This window comes from Mustelus asterias, chromosome 8 (genome assembly GCF_964213995.1).
Source record: "Mustelus asterias chromosome 8, sMusAst1.hap1.1, whole genome shotgun sequence".
In the NCBI taxonomy this organism is placed as follows: Eukaryota; Metazoa; Chordata; class Chondrichthyes; order Carcharhiniformes; family Triakidae; genus Mustelus; species Mustelus asterias.
Window position 1 is genome coordinate 12,880,444 of NC_135808.1, and position 18,515 is coordinate 12,898,958.

Consider the following 18,515-nt stretch of genomic DNA (forward strand, 5'->3'; position numbering starts at 1 on the left):
TCTCCTGCATTCTCTAGTAGTAAAGAATAAACGTTAAGGAATATGAAAGTTCTATGTATTTCAGATTTAGGGACAATAAAATGTTAAAATCATTAAAAAAATAGTGATAACATATAAACCATTTTATCAGCACAGATGAAGTAGTCACTGAAATATCCTCACTGTTGAGTAAGCTCGATACAAAAAATTCAAATGAGATTTGGTATGGAAGATGGAAATCTTATACTTATACCTTAAATAATCGGGTCATTATTGTAACACCTGAACATTTTTAATTAGTGTTAAAGAAGTGTCGACGATATCAGGGCAGAGGTGTTTAAAAGGAAATTAGGGAGTGGTTATAAAATTTAAAATTTACATTGGCAGTTTGCTCCATTTATCTTGTATTAGTGTAAAAATTATTCGAAAGGATGTAGGGGTTTGGATGATGAATATATTAAACTTATCGATTTTCCCCAGACATAAACATAGAATCCCTACAGTGCAGAAGGAGGCCATTCGGCCCATCAATTCTGCACTGACCACAATCCCACCCAGGCCTCATCCCCATAACCCCCCATATTTACCCTGCTAATCCCCTGACACTAGGGTCAATTCAGCATTGCCAAGCAACCTAACACACACATCTTGCTAACTACTGTGCCACCGTGCTGCCCCGGCATTTTACCATTCAAGTTTTTATCGTAAACCTTAAAGCAGTCTAGTATTAACATTAAACATTTTTATTCTGGGCAATGCAGCAATACATAGTGTTTAATATTGCAATTTAAATCCTCTGTATAAATGCAGCACTTTCAGTATTTACCCTGTTCTCTCATTTTACGCCCAATTTGCAATTGCACTTTTTGCAATTAGATAAGGGAAAATTGGTGATAAAATTTTAATTGGCATCAAACGCTAGGCTATTAATTTAATCACATAGAAAAATAGAAACTAGAAGCATGAGTAGGCCATTCTGCTCTTCAACCTGCTCCGCCATTCATTTTGATCATAGCTGATCATCAAATTCAATATCCTGATCCCCCATTTCCCCCATATCCCATGACCCCTTTAGCCCCAAGAGCTATATCTAATTTCTTCTCGAAACTTTTGGCCTCAACTACTTTCTGTGGTAGTGAATTCCACAGATTCACCACTCTCTGGGTGAAGAAATTTCTCCTCACCTCAGTCCTAAAAGGTGTGCCCCTTATCCTCAAACAATGACCCCTAGTTCGAGACTCTCCCACCATTCAGCAACATTCTTTCTGCATCTACCCTGTCTAATCCGGTTAGAATTTTATAAACTTCCATGAGATTCCCTCTCACTCTCCTAAAATCCAATGAATATAATCCTAACTGACTAAGTCTCTCTTCATATGACAGACCTGCCATCCCAGGAATCAGCCTGGTAAACTTTTGCTGCACTCCCTCTAAAGCTAAGACATCCTTCCCCAGATAAGGACACCAAACCTGTACATAATACTCCAGGTGTGGCCTCATCAACGCCCTATACAATTGCAGCAAGACATCCCTATTCCTGTACTCAAATTCTCTCGCTATAAAGGCCAACATACCATTTGCCTTCTTTACTGTACCTGTGTGCTGACTTTCAGTGACTGATGCACAAAGGGACCAAGGTGTGCATGTTGCCTACAAGGAGAGAGATTATTTAAATTGCCCTACTGAATGTTAAACAGAGCATAGTTTAGAATAAATAATTCTTGATAAGTTCTGCCTGCAGCTAACACTATTGGTATGCATTTTGCTCAATACTGGAACACATCCATATTTCCTTACAAATTACATTTGAACAGCAAAATGAAAGCATAATTTCATTTCATATTATTCTATAATAATATGGGAAGTGTCCATTTACCAAAGTTTCAGACACCAGATGCATTTCTAACTTGCCACCTATATTTAAACCAATACTTACAATACATTCAGGGTCATCAGCCTCTTTCACATTGGGGTTTGGAGTTGGGGTTCGAGTTCTCCATGCATTCCATTTTCTATCTGTTGGTGGTGAACATACAAATACAATGAGTTGTATCAATGACAGAATGAACTGAGCAAGGGTTTTTCAAAGAAAAGATTATTAAAATAGCAGCCCATAAATTCTTTCAAACACAAAACAAGTTGTCCTTTAATTTTTGCCATTTAGTGTGTCTATGTTTTAAGTTTTTTTACGTTTTATTTATTACTGTCACGAGTAGGCATTAACACCGCAATGAAGTTGCTGTGAAAATCCCCTAGTCGCCACACCCCATCTCCTGCTCTGGTACACTGAGGGAGAATTTAGCACGGCCAATCCACCTAACCAGCACATCTTTCAGACTATGGAAGGAAACCGGAGCACCCGGAGGAAATCTAGGCAGACGCAGGGAGAATGTGTAGACTCCGCAAAAACAGTGACCCAAGCCAGGAGTTGAATCCAGGTCCCTGGCATTGTGAGGCAACAGTGCTAACCACTGTGCCACCGTGCCGCCCAGTTTAACAGGTCATATGAAATTCCCTTCTCCATTATATTTATTAGCCTAGTTATTTCAATCCCTCAGCTAAAGTAGCAAATTAATTTCACAGAAACTGTTAAGAGATGAGCATCATTTCCATGCTTGAGGATATCGTGCTTTGGTCTTAGGGTCAGCAACTGGGGTGGCACAGTGGTTAGCACTGCTGTCTCACAATGCCAAGGACCCAGGTTCAATTCTAACCTTGGGTGACAGTCTGTGTGGAGTTTGCACATCCTCCCTGTGTCTGCGTAGGTTTCCTCTGGGTGCTCTGGTTTCCTCCCACAGTCCAAAGATGTACAGGTTAGGTGGACCGGCCATGCTAAATTGTCCCTTCGTGTCACAAGATGTGTAGGTTAGGGGGATTAGTGGGATAAATTGGTGGGGTTACGGCAGGAGTTTGAGCCTGGGAAAGAGTTGGTGCAGACCCGATGAGCCGAATGGCCTCCTTCTGTACTGTAAGGATTGTATGGTTCCATAATTGGCAAACAGTTAAAAGAAGCGATTGTGGCAAGAAAAAGTGGACATGGCTGACTGGTCATGTGCTGTACAAAGACATGTAAAATATAAACATAAACTCTTCAATGATGAAGAATATTCCACCACTTGTTGAATGTATATTGAATATGTACTTCATATAATGACTTTTGGGATACCTGATGATGTTAGTTACCCAAATATGGATTGGGTTAATGATAGGGTGATGGCTAAGGAGTGGGAGGAATATCTGAACTACGTTCTGGAGAACTTCCTTGATCTGCAGGTACTCAGCCCAACTAGAAAGGAGGCATTGCTGAATGCAATGATGGGAAATGAGGTACATCAAGTAGACTAGGGGTGGGATTTTCTGGCCATGCTCGCCTGAAGACCAGAAAATCCCACCAGTGGTCAAAGGACCTTTGCATGGTCCGCCCCCTGCCCGCTACGATTCCCTTGGCAGGCGGGAAGGGAAAATTCCTCCCTAAGTGTCTGTGAGGGAACACTTGGGTAAGAATGATTATATTATAAGGTTCTTGCCTTTCACATTATAAGGCTTTCATATCACATGACTATCATATCTTAAGGCTTCTTGGCCTTTTGGCTAGATCAAGCATCAGATCAAGCCAAGAAGTGGTGCAGTGCCTTATCTTGTCAGCTTGGATCTTGTTTTCCTCTCTTGTGGAGACCATGAGTCGGATTCAATTGGAATTGGAATTTGGTTTTTGGAGCAAGCAAGGAATGGATTTCGGTCTGCCAGGTCCACTCTGAGCATTGGGTTTGGAACTTTAAGAATGGAGTAAAAAAACTTTTAAAAGACTATCATATCATTAGGTTTCGTTTAGTAATGGTGAAGGGCAAGAAGCAATCGAAGATAATATTTCTAAATTGGAACTTCAATGTGATGAGAAGGGATCTAGACAGGATAGAATGGAACCAGGAACTGACAGGAAACATTGCAATGGAACAGTGGGTGATCTTTAAGGAAGAGGTGTTTGAGATGTACAGGGTAAGAACATTCTGACAAGGAGGAAAAGGTGCAGGCGTGAAAAACAGGACTCCATGGATGATGAAGGAGATAGAGATGTCAAAACAAGAAAAGTGGGTGTACCATGTGTGTCAAGTGAATTCTTCAAGTGGAAACAAAATCAAGTACAACAGATTAAGGGGGGATGTGAGGAGGGAAATAAGACTGGAAAAGAGAGAATGAGAATAGGATGGCAGTCAAGGGGGGGTGGGGGGGAGAAAGAGGCAGGGGAGAGGGAGGTGGTGAGTGGCATGGAGAGAGGTTCAAAGTTCAACAGGGGTCCTGGGGTTCAATTGGGAACCAAGGCCTGAAGGTCGCTGAGATTTGATTTGATTTGATTTATTGTTGTCACATGTATTGGTAGCCATGATGGAGAGATGCCGGCATTGGACTGGGGTAAACACAGTACGAAGTCTCGATATGCGCGATCTTCTTATATGTATCAGTAAACAGTGAAAAGTATTGTTTCTTGCACGCTATACAGACAAAACATACCATAGAGAAAGAAAGGAGAGGGGGCAGAATGTAGTGTTACAGTCATAGCTAGAGTGTAGAGAAACATCAACTTAATACAACATAGGTCCATTCAAAAATCTGATGGCAGCAGGGAAGAAGCTGTTCTTGAGTTGATTAGTACGTGACCTCAGACTTTGTATCTTTTTCCCGACGGAAGAAGGTGGAAGAGAGTATGTCCGGGGTGCGTGAGGTCCTTGATTATGCTGACTGCTTTTCCGAGGCAGCAGGAAATGTAGACAGAGTCAATGGATGGGAGGCTGGTTTGAGTGATGGACTGGGCTACATTCACGACCCTTTGTAGTTTCTTGTGGCCTTGGACAGAGCAGAAGCCACACCGAGCTGCGATACAACCAGACAGAATGCTTTCTATGGTGCAACTGTAAAGGGAGGCTAAACTGTGATGTAGGCCCAAGAGTTATGGGTGGTGTATAAGGGAGGGGACTGCACAAGGTGATATGAGTTAGCACGTATGGTATAATAGCGGAGAGTGAATGAAGTAGAAAATCTCAGTCAATCAAAGTTCTTTGCATGTATTACAACAGTTTTGATACAACCTGTAACCACATCAACATTACTTACATATGATGTAACCGGCAAAAAGGATCAAAACTAAAATGAATGGCACGAATGCAGCAAAAATTAGATTTGTTTGTAGATTGTCGACTGGTTCACATTCATTACCTGCAATAGATATCATCATATAAATTTACAAAGTGCAGTTCCAATGAGCACGCGACTCAAGACTCATCATTATATAGTTAAAACTGAGATAAGATATGATGTAACATATCTTCTACAGTTTTACACAACACACAGTTCATTCAAAAAAATCAATAGCAAGGTTGGTATATCATAAAATATAATTATACACTTTACATGAATAGAATTCATTGTCTAAAATGCACAGCATCAGAATATGCCCTATTAATCTGGTGCCAAAGTAGAAATAATTCTGCCAGGAATACATTTGCTTAAACCAGAGTCTGGAATTTTCCAATCGTTCTTGCCAGGGGAATTTCCCAATCCCGCTGCAGTGAATGGAGATTTGGCTTGTCGCCAAATTATCCATCTTCCTCGCAGCGGGAACGTGGCATGAATGAGCGATAAGATCGCACCCATTGGTTGTATTCTAACCAAGGCAGGCGGCGCGGTGGCACAGTGGTTAGCACTGCTGCCTCGCAGCGCCAGGGACCCAGATTCGATTTGCCACTGTCTGTGCGGAATCTGCACATTCTACCCGTGTCTGCGTGGTTTTCCTCCGGGTGCTCCAGTTTCCTCCCACACTCTAAAGATGTGCTGGTTAGGTGCATTGGCCATGCTAAATTCCCCCTCAGTGTACCCGAACAGGCACCGGATTGAGGCGACTCGGGGATTTTCACAGTGTCTTCACTGCAGTGTTGATGTATGCCTACTTGTGACATTAATAAATAAACTTAAACTTAAACTAGAAAATAACAACTTCCAAGTGTCATTCCTTTTTGGATTGGGTATTTTTCCCACTCAATGTTCTTCCCACTTCGCATCAGCGATGGCTCGCAGAATTGTTATGGTGCAGGTCCACAGATCCTTGAAGGTGACGTCACAGGTGGAGAAGGTAGTGAATAAGGCATATGGCATGCTTGCCTTTATAGGACGGGGCATAGAGTATAAAAGTTGGGATCTGATGTTGCAGTTGTATAGAACGTTGGTTCGGCCGCATTTGGAATACTGCGTCCAGTTCTGGTCGCCACACTACCAGAAGGACGCGGAGGCTTTAGAGAGAGTGCAGAGGAGGTTTACCAGGGTGTTGCCTGGTATGGAAGGGCTTAGTTATGAGGAGAGATTGGGTAAACTGGGGTTGTTCTCACTGGAAAGACGGAGGATGAGGGGTGACCTATTAGAGGTGTATAAAATTATGAAAGGCATAGATAGGGTGAACGGTGGGAAGCTTTTTCCCAGGTCGGTGGTTACGTTCACGAGGGGTCATAGGTTCAAGGTGAGGGGCCGGGGGTGGTGGGGGGGGGGGGGGGGTTTAACACGGATATCAGAAGGACGTATTTTACACAGGGTGGAGGGGGCCTGGAATGTGCTGCCGGGCAAGGTGGTGGAGGCGGACACACTGGGAACGTTTAAGACTTATCTAGATAGCCACATGAACGGAGTGGGAATGGAGGGATACAAAAGAATGGTCTAGTTTGGACCAGGGAGCGGCGAGGGCTTGGAGGGCAAAGGACCTGTTCCTGTGCTGTATTGTTCTTTGTTCTCTTTGTTCTGAAGGAGGCCATTTGGCCCATCATGTCTACACTGGCTTTCTGAATGAGCATTATGCCCTCTTGATCCTCGGTGTCCACCGATTGAACAAACTGCTGAGTGGCCTGGAGCCAACACTTCATTTTGTGCCTCTTTTTTTATGATAAGACACCAGCTCTAAAATTGATGCCTCGGAACCCTCCACAGCTGCTTTCACACTCCCTGTATTCGCCAAGGCTAAATGATCCAATAGTCTGAAATGCAGGGGCTAGGATGACAAGCTGTGGGTCCCCCTCTGACTTTCATTTTGGAAGTGAGTAACGCTGGTCTCTCTTTTATTGAACAGAAGAGACTGAGGGAGTGACCTAAGAGAAGCCTTTAAAATGATGACAGGTTTTGACAGGTTAGACACAGAGGGAATGGCCCCACAGGTCAGGCAGAGCAAACTGGAAGCCAGCGATAGAAGTTAGTCTTCAAGAAATTAAACAGGGAATTCAAAGAAGAAAGAACAAAGAAAATTACAGCACAGGAACAGGCCCTTCGGCCTCCAAGCCTGCACTGACCATGCTGCCCGACTTAACTAAAACCCACTACCCTTCCGGAGACCATATCCCTCTATTCCCATCCTATTCACATACTTGTCAAGATGCCCTTTAAAAGTCACTACCGTATCCGCTTCCACTACCTCCCCCGGCAACGAATTCCAGGCACCCACTACTCTCTGTCTAAAAAACCTGCCTCGTACATCTCCTTTAAACCTTGCCCCTCACACCTTAAACCTATGCCCCCTAGTAATTGACTCTTCCACCCTGGGAAAAAGCTTCTGACTATCCACTCTGTCCATGCCTCTCATAATCTTGTAGATTTCTATCAGGTCTCCCCTCAACCTCCGTCGCTCCAGTGAGAACAAATCAAGTTTCTGCAACCCCTCCTCATAGCTAATGCCCTCCATACCAGGCAACATCCTGGTAAATCTTTTCTGTACCTTCTCCAAAGCCTCCACACCCTTCTGGTAGTGTGGCAACCAGAATTGAACACTGTATTCCAAGTGCGGCCTAACTAAGGTTCTATAAAGCTGCAACATGACTTGCCAATTTTTAAACTCAATACCCCGGCCGATGAAGGCAAGCATTCCATATGCCTTCTTGACTACCTTCTCCACCTGCATTGTCACTTTCAGTGACCTGTGTACCTGTACACCCAGATCCCCTTGCCTATCAATATTCTTAAGGGTTCTGCCATTTACTGTATATTTCCTATCTGTATTAGACCTTCCAAAATGCATTACCTCACATTTGTCTGGATTAAACTCCACCTGCCATCTCTCCGCCCAAGTCTCCAACTGATCTATATCCTGCTGTATCCTCTGATGGTCCTCATCGCTATCCGCAAATCCACCAACCTTTGTGTCATCGGCAAACTTACTAACCAATCCAGTTATATTTTCCTCCAAATCATTGATATATATTACAAACAGCAAAGGTCCCAGCACTGATCCCTGAGGAACACAGTCCAACGCCGGCATCTCCACATCATGAACACCACTTGTCACAGCCCTCCATTCAGAAACGCACCCTTCCACTGCTACCCTCTGTCTTCTTTGAGTCAGTTTTGTATCCACCTTGCCAGCTCACCTCTGATCCCATACGACTTCACCTTCTGCACCAGTCTGCCATGAGGGACCTTGTCAAAGGCCTTACTGAAGTCCATGTAGACAACATCCACTGCCCTACCCTCATCAATCATCTTTGTCGCTTCCTCGAAAAATTCGATCAAGTTCGTGAGACACGATCTCCCCTTCACAAAACCATGTTGCCTCTCACTAATACGTCCACTTATTTCCAAATTGGAATAAATCCTGTCTCGAAGAATCCTCTCCAATAATTTCCCTACCACTGATGTAAGGCTCACCGGCCTGTAATTACCTGGATTTCCTTGCTACCCTTCTTAAACAAAGGAACAACATTGGCTATTCTCCAATCCTCCGGGACCTCCCCTGTAGCCAGTGAGGATACAAAGATTTCTCTCCCTTGCCTCTCTCAGTATTCTGGGGTATATCCCATCAGGCACTGGGGACTTGTCTACCTTAATGTTTCTCAAGAACCCCAATACCTCCTCCTTTTTGATCTCAACATGACTCAAACTATCTACCCAACCTTTCCCAGACTCATCATCCACCAAGTCCTTCTCTTTGATGAATACTGACACAAAGTACTCATTTAATACCTCGCCCATTTCCTCTGGCTCCACGCAATTCCTAAGAAACCTCTTTCGTCATATTTTGAAGTGAATGCATCAATGTGAGTAATATCAAAAACATTTAGGAAAAAGTTTAGGGAAGGTCATGCCATAACAGTTAGATGATAAAGGATGAAGAGAGATTTGAGTGAAGCATTCATATTGAATGAGACTGGTTGAGCCCAAATGGTCTGTTTCTGTACTGTATTCTCAACGTAATTTGAAGTATTTTTGCCACTCAAGTTAAAAAGGCAGTTTAGGAGAAATTTATTTCCACAGGCGGCGGGGTGGCATCGTGGCACTGTGGTTAGCACTGCTGCCTCACAGCGCCAGGGACCCAGGTTCTATTCTGGCCTCGGGTCACTGTCTGTGTGGAGTTTGTCTCCCCGTGTCTGCATGTGTTTACTCTGGGTGCCATTCCTCTGGTTTAGAATTATAGAATCATAGAAACACTGCAGTGCAGAAGGAGGCCATTCGGCCCATCGAGTCTGCGCCGACAACAATCCCACCCAGGCCCTATCCCCGTAACCCCACATATTTACCCCGCTAATCCCTCTAACCCACACATCCCAGGATACTAACGGGCAATTTAACATGGTCAACCAACCTAACCTGGACTTCTTTCAGACTGTGGGAGGAAACCAGGGAGCACCCGGTGGAAACTCACGCAGACGCGGGGAGAATGTGCAAACTCCACTCAGACAGTGACCCAAGCCGGGAATCGAACACAGATCCCTGGAACTGTGAGGCAGCAGTGCTAACCACTGTGTCACCGTTTCCTCCCACAGTCCAAAGATGTTCGGGTTAGGTTGACTGGCTATGCTAAATTGACCCTAGTGTCAGGGGGATTAGCAGGGTAAATATGTCAAGTTACAGGAATAGGGCCTGGGTGGGATTGTTGTCGGTGCAGACTCAAGGGGCCGAATGGCCTCCTTCTGCACCGTAGGGATTCATTGATTCTATGAGGATCGAATGTTTTACCACAAGGAGCTGTTGAAATGGGACCATTGTATATATTGAAGGAAATTTGGAGAAGTATTTGAGGCAGAGTGCTCAGTCGGGATGTGAGGAGACAGCAGAGTAGAGTGATTAAATTCAGATTGGTCTTGCAAAGTGGCACAGACACAATGGGCCAAATGGCTTCCTTCTGCACTAGAATCATCAATCGTTTGATAGTTTCCAATGTACGATGTAGCAAAAATGACACAATCCTAACCAGACAATTCCTGACCCGACGTAACATTCAGAATTAATTTGCTGGCTTCTATTTTATCACTGACCACTCACCAGCTTGAAGCTTTGGTTTCGCAATCAGGAATGTCGATGTACACAACACACTGAGTTCACCTGCCGCAGTTACTGCGACCATTAACATCAGAAAGTGAGCTGGGAAGGAATGACACGCAATTACAGAGTGCGCAAAAAATTATGCACGCACGCACGCACACGGGAAGTACCTGAAGGATATTCCTATTCCTGTGTTTGGGATTATTGGATCATCTGGAACACAGGAAAATAGGCAGGAAAACTCTACATCCTGAGCAGTCTGCCTGATACTTGTTCCATTTCAAATCAGATTGCAAATCCGAGTCTTGTTTATGGATGTTTACACCTCTCTCCCCATTTCTCCTGGATTGGTTATGTCTGGGTGGTCCAATACTCCCAGGAGCAGAAAGTGACCTCTTTATCTTTCTCTACTGAACTTGTGGTCCAAATATGAGTGTGCGGGTGCCAGTGGTGGCTGTGAAATGAATTCACTGTCAGGCCATTCACTTGATCTATTATTAATTTCACAGTCGTTGGCATTTGGCCATCATATCTCAACTGGTGATGGCCTCGTCACCTGGAGCTATTAACATAGAAACTCTAATTCTCCTTTTGCCCCTTCTGGATCCCCAAGTTCCAATGTTGGGATGTGCTGGGGAGCAGACATTACTTTACAGAAGAGAGATGTCGACTCTGCAGTGAAATTTGACAGAAGCAGCCTAATACTCCAAACAGCAAACCAAGGTCCAGCCTGACTCATGGCTTGAAGCAGGAATGTCAAGTCCATTTTCTATATTGGGCCTGATCTGACATTGCAGCACGTAAAGGTGGGGAAGCCACACTCAGCACAAGTTATTTGGAAACACTGATGGAAATTGGTGTGCTTTGTTGATTTCCTGGCAGCATGGTAGCACAGTGGTTAGCACTGCTGCCTCACAGTGCCAGGGACCCGGGTTTGATTCCAGCCTTTGGGTGACCGTCTGTGTGGAGTTTGCACTTTCTCCCCGTATCTGTGTGGGTTTCCTCTGGTTGCTCCGGTTTCCTCCCACAGTCCAAAAGTGTGTGGGTTAGGTGGATTAGCCATGCTAAACTGCCCCGTAGTATCCCAAGATGTGTAGGTTAGGAGGATTAATGGGGTAAATGCATGGGGTTAGAGCGGGGTGGGTGGGGGTGGTGGCTTGGGTAAGATGCACTGAGAGATGATGCAGACGCAATGGGCCGAATGGCCTCCTTCTGCACTTTAGGGATTCAATGAAAATGGCTGCAATATAATTCAATTCTTTGGTCCCTGGCCCTACACCCAATCCAGTTGTGGTGTCACGGTCACTTTTGTCTTTCTCATCTTATATGCTTCGCTGGAAAACTGTAGTAGCTGTACAATGAAGGCTCCAGCACCTGTTTCAGGACCCCTTTGTAAATATACGTAAAAAGCAAGAAGGAGGATGTGCCATGTGATATCCATTAAGACTTTTAAAAAATAAAATTGGCTGCTGAAGTAAATTCAGGGACAGTGTGTCTGGTTAACAGTGAGGCGGAGTGTCTTGGGCTACAAGGCAATACAGAAGGAATGGTCAAATGGGCAGAAAAGTGGCAGATGGAATTTAACACTGAAAAGTGTGAGGTGATACACTTTGGAAGGAGTAATTTGACAAGAAAGTATTTAATGATGGTAGGACACTCAAAAGTTCTGCAGAACAAAGGGACCTTGGTGTGTTTGTCCACAGATCTCTGAAAGCAGAAGGGCATCTTAGTAGAGTAGTGAAAAATGCATATGGGACACTTGCTTTTATCAACCGAGGCAAAGATTACAAAAGCAGGAAAGTCATGTTGGAGTTGTATAAAACTTTGGTGTGGCCACAGCAAGAGTGCTGTGTGCAGTTCTGGTCGCCACATTATTGCACGGGAGGGGATGCAGAGAAAATTCACTCGCATGCTGCCTCGGATGGAACATTTAAGTTATGAAGAGACTTTGGATAGGTTTGAGTTGGTTTCGTTGGAGCAGAGAAGACTGAGGAGGCGACCTGATCGAGGTGTACAAGATTATGAGAGACATGGACATAGTAGATAAGGAGCAACTATTCCCCTTAGTTGAAGGGTCAGTCACAAGGGGACATAGGTTCAAGGTGAGGGGCAGGAGGTTTAGGGGGGATGTGAGGAAAATCTTTTTTGCCCAGAGGTTGGTGACGGTCTGGAATGCGCAGCCTGGGAAGGTGCTAGAGGATGGTTGCCTCAAATCCTTCAAAAAGTATCTGGATGAGCACTTGGCATGTCATAACATTCAACGCTATGGGTCAAGTGCTGGCAGATGGGATTAGATGGGAGTTCAGGTGTTTCTAATGTGTCGGTGCTGACTCGATAGGCCAAAGGGCCTCTTCTGCACTGTATGATTCTATGATTCCTGGGTCCACAGTACTACAGCTGGAGACTGTAAATTTACACTCAATCCTGCTGAATTTCCCCTTATGATTTACCAGAAATGCAGCGTGTCTAAATTTGAACCATCAAATCGAACATCACTCTTTCAATCATAGAATCCCTACAGTGCAGAAGGAGGCCATTCGGACCATTGAGCCTGTACCAACAACAATCCCACCTCGTCCTATCCACGTAACCCTGCATATTTACCCTGCGAATCCCCCTGACACTTAGAGAGGATTTAGCACATCTTTGGACATGAAGGGGCAACTTAGCATGGCCAATCAACCTAACCTGCACATCTTGGATTGTGGGAGGAAACCCACACAGTCATGGGGAGAATGTGCAAACTCCACACAGAGAGTCACCCAAGGCCGGAATTGAACCCGGGTCCCTGTGCAATCGTGCGGTGACACCATATGTGGGAGTTAGGTTACAACTGTGAAAATTAAAGTTCCATAATTGTCAAAAAAATACTCTGTCAAGTAATGGAAAATGATTATTAGCCAAACACAGCCTTTAGTCAGGCCTTCAGTAAGGCTAACGCTGACGTAAGCAGGATAAGTGAGTATATCTAAAACCTTGTTCCAGAAACACTGCATTCCAGGTCATGACAGCAGGATGAAAACAAAATAATAAGTTCCCATGGCGATTTCCAAATAGTAAGAAATGGGGACATATTATGCTAATAAAGGGTTGGTTTTCTATTGGATAAGAAAGGGCAAAAGGCCTATGCTATGATTGGTGGATATGTATGTCAATGAAAGATGTGAAAAATCTCTTGTTCCTGATTTGTAACTGCTGAGCTGTTTCTCTATAACCTGAGAACTGCTCCGGTCATCCAGTGTTGGTGGAGAGTTCTCCTTGTGCACAAGTAATCAAAGACTTTGCATTTGATGCATGGTGTCCAGTGCTGTTTGTGTTAAGAGTCGACTGAGTGCCTTTAGATTGCTGATACCCAAGAGAACGAACACATAGAATCCAAATCTCACCAACCCTCCCCTCAACATTGACCATGAGATTTTAGAACACTGGATATAAAAACTTACACTTGGCCTTCAGGATCGTGAATGACCTGTCACAAATCAAAAATACGGATGGCATTGCCAAGAGACAGAAGAACACCAATACGGACACTGTTTTTTTGTCAGGTCCTATTAAAAGAACAAAAAGCGAATAAAGTTACATAATTTCATCGATGAGAGAATATGTGCCATTTGCAAGTTCATTCACCACCGCGCCTCTCAAGACGTGGCAAGACTGTGAAGCATGAAAAGAACGGGAGATAGTGACTTTCATGTATTGCTTAAGGGAGGCAGGAGGTGCAATATTTGGATTTTCATCGGGCCTTTAACAACGTTCAGATAATTTGAAATCAGGAAACAAGTCGCAGAATGGACAGGAAGTTTGGAAAATAAATGGATATAGGAGAAACGATACAGTTTGAATGTATACAAAAATCATTACAACTCGTGATGCAGGTTAATAAAGTCATTAAAAATTGAACTGAGATCCATTTACAGAGGGTTAAAATTGAACAACCAAGATGTTAAGTTGAATTTGTATCAAACATTGATTACGCCTCACTTATCGAATACTGTTCATTTCTCCAATTATAAAAATGATAAAGGCGCACGTGAAGGTGCAAAGGTATCTCACAAGAATTATATCAGAGTTGACAGATTATAACGATGAGGAAAGGCTGAGTGTCATGAAAATGTGCTCTATGCCAAATAGTAATTTTTAACACACTGGCCAGGATTTTACCGGCACACCCGCCCGACTCCGGGGGCGGGCGAGGCTCGGAGAACGGAATTCTCCGTTGGCCTCGGGTGGGATCGTACGAACCTCGGGCGGACATGCCGGTAAAACTCCGCCCTCTGTATTCAATGAATAAAGAAAATGTTACGAAAAAATTCAAAGTGCCGAAAGAGCGAGAAAACGGGTGCGTTTCAAACCTGGTTTTTGGGCAAGATTAAAAACGCAATCTTATATCACCCAATTTCAACTAAACACCAATGTGGGGACACTAACACGACAAAGCCAATTAGGGTAAAGGACCAATATTTTTTATTCATTCATTCAGGAGATGTAGGCTTCATTGGGCAATAAATGCTTGCCTTACCATTCCAATTACCCTTGAGAAAGTGATGGTGAACCATGGCTTCACCATAATTAACAGGTAAAATAATTGGCTTGCTAAGTCATTTCTCACAACAGTTAAGAGTCAATCACCTTTCTGTTAGTCTGTGAGACACATGTACGCCAGACTGGGTAAGGCTGGAAGGTTTCCTTTCTGAATGAACCAGATGGGTTTTTACAACACTCTATCTACCAGCTCGTTGTCATCATTTCAAACTCTGGCTTTTTAATCCTCATTTGTTGAGTTTCTAAATTTAAACATGCCAGCTGAAATTTGAACTTATATCTCCAGAAAATTGGCCCAGCCCACAGGATTACTGATCCAGTCACAACCAGCATTGGGGCATCACAGTTCCAGGGACCCAGGTTCAATTCCTGGCTTGGGTGCATGTCTGTGTGGAGTTTGTACTTTCTCCCCGTGTCTGCGTGGGTTTCCTCCGGATGCTTCGGTTTCCTCCTATACTCCAAAGATGCGCAGGTTAGGAGGATTGGACATGCTAAGTTGCCTCTTAGCATCAGGGGGATTAAGCTTTTAAGTTTTAAAAAAAGTTTATCTATTAGTGTCACAAGTAGGCTTACGTTAACGCTGCAATTAAGTTACTGTGAAAATCCCCTCATCACCACACTCCGGCGCCTGTTTCAGTACACTGAGGGAGAATTTAGCATGGCCAATGCACCGAACTAGCATGTCTTTCAGACTGTGGGAGGAAACCAGAGCACCCGGAGGAAACCCATGCAGACACGGGGAGAACGTGCAGACTCTGCACAGACAGCGGCCCAAGATGGGAGTTGAACCCAGGTCCTGATGCTGTGAGGCAGCAGTGCCCCCTATTGTGCCTCCCTATTATGCCATCATGCCGTCCATGGTAAATATGTGAGGTTAAGGGGACAGGGGCTGGGTGGGTTGGTTATCGGTGCAGGTTTGATGGGCTGAATGGCCTCCTTCTGCACTGTAGGGATTCCATAATTCTATGATCAATGCTCCCATCCCCTTTCTCTTGGGCCTTCATAAATGCAAAACATCTTTGAACATTGACGTTTGTGTCAATTCTCAGTGGGATCAGGTTACTCTGCCACAGAAATGGAATTAGGGGAACATTTGCAAGAATTCCTGAGCTTTTGGGGCCAGTAGTGAGGGCCAGAGCAGATCGCAGTGAGATAGAGACTTATCAACATAGCTGATGGACAACTGTACTCTATATATTAATATGGAGTGAGGTTGTAACGCTGGAGGTCATGAAGCCACAGTTACATGGGGCTACATGTGGACACTCCACATTTAAAAAGTGTTCAATTCCTCAAGACTCAATTTGAATATGAATGCAGAAGGATTAGAATTGTGGAAAATATTTAATATGGGTCTAGCAGAAACATGCACGGCCAGACTGGCAGAGCTTGTAGAAATAAGTAGGATCATTCTTTCTGAAACGACCCTGTCTAATCCTGTTAGAATTGTATAAGTTTCTGTGAAAGGGGATCTCATAGAAACGTATAAGGCTCTAACAGGACTAGACAGGATAGATTCAGAAAGAATGTTCCTGATGGTGGGGCAATCCAGAAGTAGGGATCATAGTTTGAGGATAAGTGGTAAACCTTTTAGGACTGAGGTGAGGAGAAATTTCTTCACCCAGAGGGTGGTATGTGGAATTCACTACCACACAATGTAGTTGAGGCCAAAACATTGTGTGATTTCAAGAAGAGGTTAGATACAGCTCTTGGGGCTAATGGGGATATGGGGGGAGACGTGAGCAGGATATTGAAGTTGACGATCAGCTATGATCAAAGTTAATGGTGGAGTGGGATTGAAGGGCTGAATGGCCAACTCCTGCTGCTAGTTTCTATGTCCTTCGCTGAGGAACATCAGAGGTAGCTTGACAAGCTTGGAGAATGGGCTAACAAGTGTTAATGCGGGAAGACTGGTCAAAAATAGACAGATTTTTGCAGGAATTGCTGGGGTCGCAAGATTGAGAATGAGTGGAAATTATTCATTACAGTTGATTCCAATTTCTTCAGAAATGCAATGAGGGTATAAAAGTCGATGGGAGCAGTTCTGAAGGAATTTCCAAACTTAGTGGGTCTTTTGCAAAAAAAAAATTTTTTTGATTCCAGTCCGCAAAGCAACAAGTTGATTGAGGTTAAATTCATGGTTTGGCAAAGTAAGATTGGAGCTCACCCAAATTCTCGGTCTGCAACATATTAAACTGGTATTTGCTGCATTGGAACGTAGTGTATTGTAGAAGTATAATTACCAACTGGGAATAAGGAAACAGGAGCACATACAGTACCTTCAAGCCATATCCAATACCCAAGGATGACGACAAGAGGCAAATACTGCACAATTTGGAGTAGATTTTCAAATAACTCACAAACTGGAACAATAAGAAAATTTGTATTAACAGCATTTGAATTAAGAACATTTACATATTCAAATAGCACAGTGGTTAGCACTGCTGCCTCACAGTTCCAGGGACCTGAGTTCAATTCCAGCCTTGGGTGAGTGCCTGTGTGAAATTTGCACGTTCTCCCCATGTCTGCGTGGGTTTCCTCCGGGTGCTCCGGTTTCCTCCCACACTCTAAAAGATGTGCGGGTTAGGTTAATTGGCCATGCTAAAATTGCCCCATAGTGTCAGGGGGATTAGCAGGGTAAAAACATGGGGTTACGGTGGGCAATAGGGTCAGGGTGGAATTGTGGTCGGTGCAGACTCGACGGGCCAAATGGCCTCCTCCTGCACTGTAGGGATTCTAAAAAAAAGGGTTACGGGAATAGGGCCTGTGTGGGATTATTGTCAGTGCAGACTCAATGGGCCGAATGGCCCCCTTCTGCACTGGAGGAATTCTAAGATTCTATGAAATGAATCACTCAGGGTTAATGGGGTTATGGGGATATGGGTGGGTTTGTCGTCGCTGCAGACGTGATGGGCTGAATGACCTCTTTCTGCACTGGAGGGATTCTATGATATAAAGGAGCACATTTGACATGACACAGGCATCATATTTACATTTTTCACAGAGTCTCCATCATTAAATTGTAAAATTTTTAAAGTTTCAACACCAAACTCTGCAAAAAGCAAATCTGTCTTTCTTGAGCTGGCCTTCAAGAAGGAAATGATCTTCAAGGCGAAGGCAACAACAGCAGTTATCAGTGCAACGATGGATAATGGCATTGCATAAAAATGCAAATCTGAAATAGAGAACATAGTTTAAACTTATGCTATTTTGAAAGGGGTTGACAAGCTGGGGTTTCCTCTTCCTTATTAATTTGGTTATCAAGGGTCTTGAGTTTTGGAGATACAACTTCTCCCAGTAGGCGTCCAATGTGACTTTCAGGGTCCATCCCCAACCCCTCAAGGTGAGGTTCCATCCACTTAGACACTGTCTAAAGTACTCTCAACTCTGTCCCGACAATGTTTCATAGAATCCCTACAGTGCAGATGGAGGCCATTCAGTCCACCGAACCTGCACCAACAACATCCCACAGTCTCTATCCCCGTAACCCCATGTATTTACCCTGCTAATTCCCCCCTGACACTAAGGGGCAATTTAGCATGGCCGACCCATCTAACCCGCACATCTTTGGAGTGTGGGAGGAAACCAGAGCACCCGGAGGAAACCCATGTAGACACGGGGAGAATGTGCAAACTCCACACAGTCACCCGAGGGCGGAATTGAACTCGGGTCCCTGGAGGGTGAGGCAGCAGTGTTAACCACTGTGTCAC

General features: G+C 44.1%; 1 protein-coding gene across 1 annotated transcript in view; it reads right to left on the reverse strand.

The window, feature by feature from the left end:
- LOC144497662 (uncharacterized) overlaps nucleotides 1-18,515 on the reverse strand; it is a 62,854-nt gene that overhangs the window by 16,050 nt on the left and 28,289 nt on the right. Inside the window, exons 4-9 of the mRNA XM_078219105.1 lie at nucleotides 17,852-17,980; nucleotides 17,085-17,168; nucleotides 13,707-13,811; nucleotides 10,264-10,362; nucleotides 5,089-5,190; nucleotides 1,916-1,995 (exon numbers count right to left, since the gene is read on the reverse strand). Coding sequence (XP_078075231.1) covers nucleotides 1,916-1,995; nucleotides 5,089-5,190; nucleotides 10,264-10,362; nucleotides 13,707-13,811; nucleotides 17,085-17,168; nucleotides 17,852-17,980 — 599 coding nt within the window. The remainder of the gene's footprint in view (nucleotides 1-1,915; nucleotides 1,996-5,088; nucleotides 5,191-10,263; nucleotides 10,363-13,706; nucleotides 13,812-17,084; nucleotides 17,169-17,851; nucleotides 17,981-18,515) is intronic.